This window comes from Chelonia mydas, chromosome 8, assembly GCF_015237465.2.
Source record: "Chelonia mydas isolate rCheMyd1 chromosome 8, rCheMyd1.pri.v2, whole genome shotgun sequence".
In the NCBI taxonomy this organism is placed as follows: Eukaryota; Metazoa; Chordata; order Testudines; family Cheloniidae; genus Chelonia; species Chelonia mydas.
The window spans coordinates 95,470,064-95,483,508 of record NC_057854.1 but is presented as its reverse complement, the minus strand read 5'-3'; the positions used below and the strand labels follow the sequence as shown (position 1 = coordinate 95,483,508).

General features: G+C 44.6%; 1 protein-coding gene across 13 annotated transcripts in view; it reads right to left on the bottom strand.

Annotated features, from left to right (window-relative positions):
- CC2D1B (coiled-coil and C2 domain containing 1B) overlaps positions 1-13,444 on the bottom strand; it is a 67,479-nt gene extending 54,035 nt beyond the window's left edge. For 3 of the 13 annotated variants that reach the window (XR_005226564.2, XM_037907509.2, XM_043553138.1), the window contains exons 1-3: positions 13,320-13,444; positions 12,298-12,392; positions 5,225-5,366 (exon numbers count right to left, since the gene is read on the bottom strand). Coding sequence is in view for 10 of the 13 variants with exons in the window: in XM_037907509.2 (XP_037763437.1) it covers positions 5,225-5,366; positions 12,298-12,363 (208 nt within the window). In the remaining 3 variants the exon portion in view is untranslated. Of the gene's footprint in view, positions 1-5,224; positions 5,367-12,297; positions 12,570-13,124; positions 13,292-13,315 lie in introns of those variants that run through there. The other 10 variants (XR_006292766.1, XM_037907508.2, XM_043553140.1 and 7 more) reach the window with 8 other exon arrangements.
- Position 13,445: the final 1 nt, after the last annotated feature.

Genomic DNA, 13,445 nt, shown 5'->3' with positions numbered 1-13,445 from the left:
CTTGTCTTTCTAGCATCCTGGGACCAGCATGGCTAAAACAACACTGCAAAAGGAGGTAAAAGTACATTTTAAAACTTCCTAAGCATTTACAATATTGGAAACAGCCAGATTTACAACTATGAAGGAGCAAGGTATAAAATATTCAGGTAGGACAACTTGAGATGCCTGGCTCCTACCTCACGCTTGTTATACCCTGGTGTAACTCCATTTACTCCTGACTTACACCCACATTGGACATAGCAGAATCAAGCCTTACATAAGAATATGAGTTGCTTAGAGCAACTTGTAACTTAAAACAAATGAAACTAGCTGCTGCCACTTGAACGTGCACCCTTAACTGTACTTATTAAGCCACAGGTTTCAGAAGCTATGCCTCCAGTGCAGAGTTGACTTAACCGAGCTTGAGTGAGAGCAGCCACACCGAGAAATAATGCGTGAGCTGCACAGTAATTGTTTTAGTAGTTGACATGTTGTGCTAACTGGAGTTGTGTTCCATATTTCTTGATGGGCCAGCCAACTTGAGTTAAAAGCATCACCACACTCCAGTTAAGGGTTTTTGTACATGGATGGGACTTGAGTTAGGTGTAACACTGGTATTATAACTCAAGTTAACTCTGCAGTGAAGACAAACTCTTAGTAGCCTTCATGCAACATGATCCCCTTTCGGCTCATGATGCACAAAGTATCCATACCATAGATCCTCAACATTACACTTCCTAATACATTCACCTTCAAACATTTCTCTATTTCAATTTTCTTCCAAATCCTGAAATATTTTTACTATTTGTATTGCAGTAGAACCTAATGGCCCCATCTGAGATCAGGGCCTCATTGTGCTGGGTGCTGTTCATAAACAAAGCAAGAAACAATCACTACAGAGAGTTTACTGAGTAAATAGACCAGAGACAAAGTGTGCGGAAAAGGAATAAATTCAATTTTATAGGTGAAGAACTGAGTCACAGAGAGTTTTAGGCCCAATCATGCAAAAAGAACCACATAGGTGACCCCTGCACACAGGTGTAAAACATTTAAATCAATGGGTCTCTGAGCAATTTCAGGGGTCCACTTGGGACCTCAGTGACTAGGCCAAGATCACCAGAATTCCCTGGCAGAGTGCGGAACTGAACCTAAATCTCGAGTCCTAGTTCACTTCTTTACCCAAAAAATCATCTGTCTTCTCTGTTTAAACTGTGCACATATTAATCAATTCCAGGCAGCTCTCATCTGCAGAGAATAGATAAAGACACCAGAGTCCAGCAGGAGAACTGAAAAAATAATAATTCACTACTAACCCAATACCAGATACACAATGAGCAACACAAACCTTTTGCTTGCTACCAAAGCGAAAAGTGTGAACAACATCTCAGAACAGTAAACAGATTTTGTTTGTTTGTTTAAGATTGACAAAGAATCTTTGCCACCAGACAGGCTTTCCCCTTCAGCTTCGTAGCACTAACAAACGGCCTCATAATTCATAGCATACAAAATAAGTGCTGCAAACCAAAACACGCTGCCATTGGGGAAGGCTTCCCCTCTTCAATCCATAGGAGTGCCACAAGCCAAGCTGAATATTGGAATTTAGATCTGTCACACCAGTCAGAGAATGTTGCCCCTTATTCCCCCTCTGCCTACCCAAGATGCTACTGTTCTGATCATCTTCCTCTCTTACTGTCTGAGCAAGTTCTCTTCTTCTCATCTCCTCACTGGCCACTGGTCCCCTCCTCTTCTACTTCTGTTTAAGCTTCCAGTTCTAATCCTCTTGTTGAAAACTCTACCCAGCTCCTCCCCTACTTAACCCTCTGATCTCACCTCCACCTATGCTCATTCTGCCTTCTGTCCAGCCATCTCTCCTAATTGCTCCATTTTATATTCTATGTTCATTCCCAAATATGTGCCTTCTTCCCCACCACTGCCTACACCCTGTTTAAACTAGTCTTATTCTTCCTCCTGCACAGACATGGGTCAGATTCTGCCCTCGGTCATACAAGTGAAAATAACAGTAGGATTTCACCTATAGCCTTAATTCCAGAAAAACAGGGATGCAATGCTCAAGCAATGCCACTGCTGACAAATGTGCTGCTCACACCTGAGGAAAACATTTGATACCTTCAGTGGGCATAACGAATACTGACTCATAAAACCTTACAGAGATGTTGAGGATTAACCTTCATTCTACAGATGAGGAAAAGTGAAAAAAAAATGTTAAGTGACTTCATGAGCTCCAAAGAAAGAGTCTGTGTCAGAGATGGAAGTAGAACTCAGAAGTTCCTGGTTCCCAGACTTATGCTCAAACAACCAGACCTTACCTATACGTTATACAGGCAATAGTGACAAAAAGATAAAAATTAAAACCCAGTGTGGCTGAAAGTACCCACAGGAAACTCAAAGAGAGAAACAGTGGATTTGATGACACAAAGGGCATCTATCTCCTCATACGCAGATCTAGAACACGTTCCCTTAGTCTCAGGGTATTATCAGGATTACTGATGAAGACCTTTATTTAATGCTTTCTAAAAGTCATTAGTTATAAGAGCTAGAAAGGAGAAGTCAGTTATAGGATTCTTTAATTCAATCAACAGGATTTTTTATTTGATGGCCAGTTTTTAAAAAAATATACAATTGTACTTTGATCCAACAGAATTTCTATTAAAAGAAAGATTTAAAAAGGGAACAGGCTGAAGAAACAGCCACATCAGCTTATTTCAAATACTTTAAAATCTTCTGCATTCATTACTCTTAAAGGGTAACTATTACCTTGAAATCTAGTCAGTATCAAAATGAATTAAATTTAGTTTCAGGTACTACACACTTGCCTCTGAGTCTTCCTACCAATTACTATTGTGATTTTACAATCACATTTTCCTGTGTATTTATAAATTTTCGTCTCCTTTGTTGTTGTGTGAAAGTACCGCACAAACAGCATAGGAAAATGACAGTACAAGAAACAATTAAACGGATTATACACAAATGCTGTCAAATACACCAAGTAAACAAACTCACAGGTTTCCAGACTTCATTTAAGGTCAGAAAGGCCCATTTTAATAATCTAGTCTAACCTCCTGCATAACACATTGCAAAGAATTTTACCCAGTAATTCCTACATCATGTCAATAACTTCTCGCTGAGCTACAGCATATTTTCTAGAAAGAACCCAGTCTTGATGTAAAGATTGCAAGTGATCGACAGGCCACCACACCTCTTGGTAACTATCCTGTTCCCTCACTGTTAAAAAAAACGGCACCTTATTTCCAGTCTCAGTTTATATAGCTTCAACTTCCAGCCACTTGATCTTGGTATGCCTTTGTACGCTAAATTAAAGAGCCCTCTACTCTCAAAAATCTTCTCTCTATGTAAGTGAGACACCCTATGCCCCATGTTCACCATTTTTATATGATTATGATATATTCTGTATAAGGTATGCCTTGTGAGGTATCATTTGAAAACTCAATCTGCTGATTATTATTTTCTGGTTGAAATGTGTGTAACACTGCATGTAAAATTATGAGATTTTGCTATATAATTGTTACTGAAATATGTTGTAGTTCTGGGTAACATCCACAAACCAATTTCTCAGAGACAAAGAAACACCAGCATGCCAGCAAGGTGCTAAAGGACCATTACCTGCTTAACTGGCTATTCACCAGCAGGGGAGAAGGTATAAACAAGAAATTTACTTTTCATCCCAGAGACCGTTGGAATCCCAGGTATACAGGGATCTGTTTGTCTATACACTGCCATGGGGTAATCCTCAGAGAGGAGGAGGATATAAAAATAAGGAGACAGTGACCTCCACATCACGCCTCTCTTCCTCTCACCTCTCTGCCCATGGCATCAACAAATATCTGAAGAATGCTGAACTGGCGGAAGGGTCCCTAGCTGAAAGGAAATCCTACATGTGTGTTCTTACAATGTACGGTGAGAGAGACATTTTGCTTTTACGTTCATTTAGGTATTAGCTTGTGGTTTTATCTTTTTATTTCTTTTGTAATCAATTCTGCTTTTATGCCATATCACTTCAAATCTATCTTTTTCCAGTTAATAAACTTGTTTTACTGTTTTATCTACACCAGCGTGCTTGGATTGAAGTGTTAGGGAATCTCTACTTAGGATGACAAGGTTGCTGCATAATCATTACCCAGTGTTGAAATGATGTACTTACTGTGAGCTTACACTGTCCAGAAAAATACTGAGCAGTGCAAGACACACATTTCTGGGGAACAAAGCTGGGGCTAAGACTGTGAGGGTGTGGCCCTGTATGTAATTCATGGATGGCTGGGAGAGCATTCATGTATTCAGCTGGGAGCGATTTTACATACTAAAGGCTGTGTGAGCAGGTCAGGAGTAGCTCTTCTGACTGCAAAGCAGTGTAAAAGGCACCCCAGGCTAGAGAACTGAGGGGACACAGCTGTTCAACAGTCCAGATTGTACCCTGGGGAATGTCACAGAAGGTATTTAAATACCATGATCAAGTCACCTCTTAATATACTCTTTGAGCATCTCAGGGGCGTGCCCAGGAATTTAAATTTAAATACTTTTGGAGGGGCAGGTTAAACACACACAAATGAAAGGTTCGTGTGACCCTACCTCCCATTTCTTGGGACACCTCTGGCAGGGACACCCTGAAGCAAGGAGGAAGCAGCTCTCTCTGCAGCAGTACTCTCTGTGTTCCTGCAGCCTGGGCAGGGAGGAAGCAGCAGGGCAGCTGGCTGCAGGGTCCTCCCCCAACCCCTACAGCTGCAGCCTGCTGGTTCTCTTTCCCTGCTTCTGGAGTCCCAGTGCTGCTGCCTGCTTTACAGACGCCTGCTGAGGTGAGTCAGGGGCTGAAGGCAGAGGCAACATGTGGGACTCCAACAGCAGGGAAGGAGAAGCAGCAGGCTGTAGCTGTAAGGATAGGGAGAGGAGGAGCTCAGCCGGCAGCCAAACCCCCTGCTGCTTCCTCCCTCTCTGGGCCTCAGGAATACATGCAGATTTTTGTGGGGGCCAGTGCCCCTGCTTCCTCCCCTTGTGCACACCCCGACTACATTTTAAATCCTTCACTGTAAAGCAGACAATACAGAAAAATATTTCTCTAATCTCTGAGTTACATAGTAATCTTAGGTGTTACAAGTAACAACCGTAGGGGAAAAAAAATCCAGAAGGAAGTATGATTTGTAAAATCATGTCCCTTTTATTTACATAAATAACACAGCTCTTCAGGCAGCAAGAACCAGGAACAATGACTTACTTTTCCGTTTGGGGTTTGACTTCCCTTCTGTCACCTTCTCTCCTGTGATAGCAGCAAGCTCCGCTTCTAGATCCTCATCACCACCACCATCCTCTATATCCAGCAACATTGCTTCAGGATTGAAATCTACCAAGAGCCCCAGCTGGAACCAAAGGAAAATATTCTAGTAAGAACAGAGAAGTCACTCAATCACATCATATCACCTGGGTTATTTAAACATCTCAGTGCATTCTGAATTCAAAGATAACGTGGGTTCTGGCTAGGAGTTTTTAACCACAATCCCCTGTAATTTTGGCTAGCTATATAACACAGACAAGATATACACATAACTGAAACCAGATACACCTCTTTTGAGAAGCAGAGAATAAATCCCCTCTCAGACCTTGTCAAGGTTCCTTCCCCACTCTCAACTCTAGGGTACAGATGTGGGGACCTGCATGAAAGACCCCCAAGCTTATTCTTACCAGCTTAGGTTAAAAACTTCCCCAAGGTACAAACTTTCCTTGTCCTTGAACCGTATGCTGCCACCACCAAGCGTTTTAAACAAAGAACAGGGAAAGAGCCCACTTAGAGACATCTTCTTCCCAAAATATCCCCCCAAGCCCTACACCCCCTTTCCCGGAGAAGGCTTGATAAGAATCCTCACCAAATTGTACTGGTGAACACAGACCCAAACCCTTGGATCTTAAGAACAATGAAAAAGCAATCAGGTTCTTAAAAGAAGAATTTTAATTAAAGAAAAGGTAAAAGAATCACCTCTGTAAAATCACGATGGTAAATACCTTACAGGGTAATCAGATTCAAAACATAGAGAATCCCTCTAGGCCAAACTTAAATTACAAAAAGATACAAAAACAGGAATATACATTCCATCCAACACAGCTTATTTTACCAGCCATTAAACAAAAGGAAATCTAACGCATTTCTAGCTAGATTACTTACTAACTTAACAGGAGTTGTAAGTCTGCATTCCTGATCTGTTCCTGGCAAAAGCATCCCAGACAGACAGACAAACACTTTGTGTCCCCCCCTCCAGATTTGAAAGTATCTTGTCCTCTCATTGGTCATTTTGGGTCAGGTGCCAGCTAGGTTACCTTAGCTTCTTAACCCTTTACAGGTGAAAGGGTTTTGCCTCTGGCCAGGAGGGATTTTATAGCACTGTATACAGAAAGGTGTTTACCCTTCCCTTTATATTTACGACAGGCCTGCACTTAATCAAGCTGAATCCTTATAAATAGGTCTAACTGGTATTTGAAATAACAAGGTAAAAGAAATTTTCTGCTTAGCAAGTCTTAACAGAAGCTATGAAATATATTTGATTATTCCTCCTCATATTACCCAGGTATTCTAAACTTGGGCACAGCTAAGATTTCATCTTGAACTTTCATACATATCCACACATTTCACCTCAAAAGGTCCCATATCACTTTGTAAACTATATACACAAAGGAATCATTTCATCCACTGACGTGCAGCCACCTCTGGTGTAGAATCAGCAACAGTTTAACACTGTACTGCACCAATACACAGCTGTTTAGAACAGGAAGCAAATACTATTATAGGCAACGGAAACTACAGGTTGAATTGAGTAAGAAGAATATTATATAAATTAGCATTTGACTAAAACACTGGGGTAAACTCCCCTACTGCTGCAAAAAGTGCCAAAGGACTTTAACAAACAAGGGTGAGGACTTCTGTTTTCTCTATCTAAAAGATGGAACCTTCATAAGTACAGTAATCCAGGACACTGCAACACTTGTCCAGTACTGACTCCGAAATGTCAACCACTGAAATACCAAATGTTTCCCATCATAGTTTTGTCCCACAGAACTTAGAAAAGTTGACGAGTCACAGCCCAAAATGATAAGGACAAAAAAAGGTTTACTGTTGCTTAGCTTTTACCTAAAACTACATAAAGAAATTCTACTGTAAACAAAAATAATGCTGCACAATCCAAAGTGCAGCCTTCTTGAAGAATGTATCATCATATGTGATGCATAAACAATGAAGCGTATCATTTGTTTCTATAGACTTTTATAGATACAGAAAAATGTATTACTTTGATAAGGTGAAAGAGGTAATATCTTTTGTTCAACCAAGAAGACAATCATAGGCCTCATATATATAAGTTAGGTCGAGATAAGCAGTCTTGTGTTGACCTATTAGCACATGTTTACATGTGTAAACATGTGTTTAAAGTGTCCTGTTATGCCGACATAGTAACCCCAGTTCTTTGAGTGGTGTTAAACCAAAGTCGATGCAAGTTAAGCCGACAATCAAAAACTGGCATAATTACATCACTTGTGCATGTTCATACAATGCTCCTTCTGTCGGCAGAGCGTGTCCACTATTGGTGCTCTAGCATCGAAAGTGAGAGCAGTGCACCGTGGGCCCGCCAACCGCTAGTTGTGGGAAGGCGGAGTGGATCATAGTGCATCATGAATGCGGGCTCAACATCCCATGATGCAGTTTTTTCTGTCCCAGCATTCCATGGGCTTCCAACTACATTTTGCAGCATTTTTCAACAGCCCCTGTTTACTGTGCACATACCATCCCTGTTTGAAAGGATGGATCTTCCACTGCTTTCTACAGTTGTGGTCACTGTTATGAACACATTGCAGCTGGTCATGTAGAATATAATGAGCACCCAATATGAACAGGAATCTCAGAGTTGTCTGACCTGCTGCGTACCATGGAAAGAAACAATACCAGATTACTTTTGGTATTCATGAAGCAACGGAACACAGTGGACCATCACTTCTGGGTGCAGGAAACAAGCACTAAGTGGTGGGCTCACATCTTTATGCAGGTCTGGGATGACGAGCAGTGACAGCAGAACTTCTGGAGGCAGAAGCCACCTTCCTGGAACTGTGTGCGGAGCTCGACCCAGCAATGCGGTGCAAGGACACCAAAATGAGAGCTGCCCTCTCAGTGGAGAAGAGTGTGGCAATCACTGTGTGGAAGTCAGTGACTCCAGACTGCTACCAGTTAGTCACAAATCAGTATGGAGTCAGGAAGTTCACCGTTGGGGCTGCATTAACATAAGTGTACAAGGCCCTTAATCGCCTTCTGCTACAAAGGACTGTGACTCTTGGCAATGTGCGTGAAATATTGGATGGCTTTGCAGCAATGGGATTCCCTAACTGTGGAGGGGCAATAGATGGAACACATACTCCAATTTTGGCACCGGATCACCTTGCAATGGAGTACATCAATAGAAAGGGGTATTTCTCTATGATACTGAAGGTGTTCCACTGACATGAAAGCGGGGTGGTCCGGGAAGTGCATGATGCATGTATTTTCAGGAACACAGGTCTGTACAGAAAGCTGTAAGCAGAGACTTTCTTTCCAGATCAGAAGATTCCAGTGGAGGATGTTGAAATGCCCATAGTGATCCTGGGAGACCCAGCACGCCCCTTATTCCCTTGGCTCATGAAGCCTTGCACAGGAAACCTGGATAGCAGCAAGGTGTATCCATGGGGCTCTTGGCAGTGGAGGTGGGTTTGTCGCCAATGATAGCGTCCAGCTCCTTATAGAAGTGGTAGGTCTTTGGCACGACACCAGAGCAACAGTTGGCCTCCCGTGCCTTCTGGTATGCCTGCCTCAGCTCCTTTATGTTTTCACGGCACTGATGCGTGTCCCTTATCCAACAAGCCACGAGAAATCTGACTGTAGGTATCAAAGTTCCTACAGCTGGAGCAGAGCTGGAACTGCACAGCCTCCTCTCCCCATAGTGCCAGCAGATCCAACAGCTCAGGTGTGCTCCAAGTGAGAGAGCACTTGCTGCGTGGAGGTGCCATGGTCAGCTGGGAGGATGCAATGTGAGCTCTCCATGCAGAGCAAACAGGAAGTGGAATTTCAAAAATTCCTGGACCTTCAAAGAGGGAGGAGCAGATGCCTGTGTACTTGGGTGCAAGGCAGCGGAGTTCAAACTGCTGACCAGAGCACTCAGAATTGGCATTATTGTGGGACACCTCCTGGAGGCCATTGACAGTGTCATAACAAAGCGTGGTGTCTACAATGATATTTTGTCAATATAACTTTTCCGCAAAAACTTCTCGTCAAGGTGGTTTTATTTTGTTGGCAAAGCAGGAGAGTTTTGTCAGCAGAAGGAGTACTGCAGTGCGTACACCTCCACTATTTTGTCGACAAAACTGTGTAGTGCAGACAAGGCCCTAGAGCAGAGGTTCTCAAACTGTGGTCCGCAGACCACTGGCTCCATTCAGGTGGTCCATGTAGTTCCCTCTAAGGTGCGCGCCTGGGTGGCCGCATGAGAGAATGAAGGGCCACACATCTAATTAGTGTGGGTGCCTGGACCCTGGAGAACATGCACATGTAAGATGAGGTGGTGGCCTTGGGGGGAATGGGGTAGGTGGAAGGGGGCAGTGGGATGAGAAGAGGGGGTGGGGGCAATTTGGGACGTGCAGGGCTGCGATGGCCAGAGAAAGAAGTGACCTTCCCCAGCTCCAGGGCTGCGGCTGCAGTGGTGGGGAGAGATCCCCCTCTTTCCCAGCCCCAGCTTGGGAGCTGCCATTGCAGGGGAGAGAGGGTACATCTATCGCATTAGAAAGGTCAGACTACTGATATTAAAATATGAGTTGTGTGCTTTTATTTGTAGAACAAAAAAAAGTTTATTATTATTAAGGTTTTTTTTTATATAGTGCTTTTATCCAACGCGCTTTACAATAGTTAGCTAATGGCACAAACAACATTTGGAAAGATCATTAAGTGGTCTGCCGAGACCCTCAGCAATTTTCAAGTGGTCCACGAGAACCACTGCCCTAGAGGATGAAGCACAAGATTGAATGCCCGTATTTACTAATCCTGTCTCTGCCTCTGATTCACTGCATGGAAAAGTAATGCTGGAAAAGTAATCTTACCTCTCAATGCCTCAGTTTCTCCCCTTCCCCCCATACCATTCCCACCACCTGTAAAATGGGGATAATGCTGCTTCCCACCGCTCAAGGAAGCGGGAGGAGATTAGCAAATGTTTATACAGTGCTTTGAAGATGCAAAGCTCTATATAATATTATGTACCTTTTACAGATGGGTAAACTGAGGCCAAAGTATATGTGATTTGCCCACCGTCCCACAGCAAGTTAGTTGTGAAGCCAGCAATAGAATCTAGGGGTATATCTACACAGCAATTAAACACCCGCTGCTAGCCCAGGTCAGCTGACTGGGGCTCAGGGCTGTAAAACTGTGGTGTACACATTCAGGCATGGGCTGGAGCCCGAGCTCTAGGACCCTGCGAAGGGGGAGGTTCCCTGAGCCCAAATGTCTACACCACAATTTTACAGCCATTAGCTGCCCATTTACTGCCCATTAGCTGACGGGTGTTTAATTGCTGTGTACACACACCCTAGGAGTTCTGGCTCCAACTTCCTTGTTGTGTGCAGTAAACCACACTTCTGTTGAAGTCAATGAATATCAAACAAGTGCTTTAAATAGGAAGGAAGGAAAAGAGGGGAGACAAGGACAGGACCGATGAACCAGGAAGAAATGCAGCGAGCACACTGTAAAGCACAAATGAGCTCTACAGAACATGCTCATTTATAGCTGGAAAAGACACTGGAGAAGATATTGTAGGAAACAATCTTACATTTGCCACGATATGAACTGGATGATTTAAATATGCTTTTCCTATTTTTGATCCTATAGGACTGATCAGGTCCTTTGATTTACTGGTTATCCATTTACAATTTATTTCTTTTAAATCTTCTTTCCTTCTTTTGATCTTTGTATTTTTTCTTTGTCCAAATGAAATAAATAAAATGCATATATTTTAATTTAGACATTGAAACTCTATTGCTAAAGTAATGGTAGCATTACGAATACACTGACATGCACATAGCGAGAAAAGACATAAGTATTGCTAACATGGTGGGGAAAAGCACCTAAACTCAGTTCCTATGCACTTAGCGCTCTGACTCCAACTAATCTGAATTCATTTAGGAATGGACGGAGAATTGATCAGCCGTACCATTTTTTCTCTACTAAAAATACATTAGCTCCTGTTCCAGTAACCCCCCATTTTCGCTATTTTCTCCAGTCCAGTCTACCTTTCAAGTGTAGACAAACCAAAGCCAAGGTCTCCCAGTTTTGCCTTGATACTCGCTGTTTTCCTATTTCATCTCCACATTTGCTTCCCCTCTCCTGAGTACAACTCAAGCTTCTTTTCATTTTCAAAGCCTTCATAATTTCATTCCCTGCCTGTGTCTCACTACTCATTTCTGGATGCACCCCTTCTTAGAAAGGATACTCTCCTGACTCCGCACTTTGGCTTCTTCTTTGTACTTCTGACACCGTCACACTATACCCAAGGTTTGCACAGTTCAACAAAGCCAAGCATTCCTAAAATTGTAACTATCCCACAAAGTGTTCCACCTATAAGGACTCCTCCCACACTTTATGTAGGGCACTACCTTCTGATATTTTAAGATTAAAATTTCCTCACAGCACAATCCACTTATCACATATAGTTACTCAAATGTACGCGGACCTGCTGTAAACAGCCACAGACAAACACCTATCTGGACTCAATACCCCTGGATAGAAGTCATAAATACAACAGTGGAGCACAAGCAATGCCAGTCCACAAACAACCACAGAACAGAGAGAACTAAGTTAAAACTACTTGTCTAAGTAGTGGCAGGATTTACTCTTCTCCAAGAGGATCACCCAGTGCCGCTAAGATAGTCATTAACCATTCTGATTTTCACAGGTCTGTCCTTGATAGATGTTATAAAAATTTTGAATGTTAGCTTGAGCAGGACCGTATTATAATCAGGTTGCAAGGCAAAGTTCACAATGTTGTGACAGGATGAACTTGGTCTTGTGGCAAGTCTGTATTTTTAATGCCTTAATCAGCATGGTATATTGATGTCAGTCTCTGCTACTAGAAGATAAACTAACTAGGGTGGGGAAAGCAGAGGACAACTAATTGTATAGAAAGGTTTGTAGGATGCCCTGCAACTCTGGAATCATGTTAGCCCAAGGAAGAATCACAAAGCAGGACCCCAAGTGTGCAAGCTTTTAACCAGACTATAGTGTGAGAAAGGAGGTTTCTATACCTGCTTTGCAGCAGCAGCTCCCTGGCCCTTTGCCTGGGGACTTTTCCTGGGTCTTCTCCCAAGCATGTCGGCTCATGAATCTCAAACAACTCTATCTTTAATGGACACAAAAAGAACCCCACATATACATAGGTTAAGACATTGACATCCAACTGAGATACATGACAGAAGCTTATAAGCCAACCTAACCCAGTTGGAAAGCTGGGCACAGCAGCCTGTAGCCCCACAGGTTACAGCTCCACACCAAAGACTCCACCCTGTAAGCACCCCCCAGGGTCACCATACCCAACCCCGTAACCCCCCTCCCCAGATTACTATATCCACTCCGCAGACCAAGGACACCAGTCTGTAACCACCAACCCAGGGTTACTATACCCACCCGCCCAGACCAGGTTACCACCCTGTAATCCCCACACCAGGGATACTACACCCACCCTGCAGACCAGGGACACCACCCTGTAACACCCTGCAAATTACTAAACCCCTCCCAAGATCTGGAGCCGGGCACAGGAGCCTGTCCCCTCTCCCTCCAGGTTCTCCCCCGCCCCCCCGAGCCGGGTACAGGAACCTGTCCCCTCTCGCCCCCGGTTCTCCCCCGCCCCCCCGGGAGCCGGGTACAGGAATCCCCCACCCCCGGAGCCGGGCACAGGAACCCCCCGCCCCCGGGTTCTCCCCCCCCCCCGGGAGCCGGGTACAGGAACCCCCCGCCCCCGGGTTCTCCCCCCCCCCCGGGAGCCGGGTACAGGAACCTGTCCCTCCGGGGTCCCTCCCCGGAAGCCGTTCCCAGGAGCCGGCCTCCCGCGCGAGTTCCTTCCCAGCTCCCAGACCTGGAGCCCGGCACCGCGGCTAGCGCTCCCTGTCAGGGCCAGGTGGGAGCCGGGTGGAGACAAGCAGCGGGCAGCGCCATGTAAATAACCGACTCCCTCCCCCGCGAGGCGGGGCAACGGGGCCTGGGCCGGCTGCGGGGAGGGGACAGAGGCGACACCCGGCCTCCGCCCCCGCACACGGCGTGACTGGCCTACCCTGCCCGGCACGCCCGGCCCCAGGAGACCCTCAGGAGGCGCGCGCTCGCCGCCACTCCACAAGAGGACGCGGCTCCAAGCTCAACGCACGCGCAGGCGCAAAGCTGAAGGGGCTGGGGCCAGGAA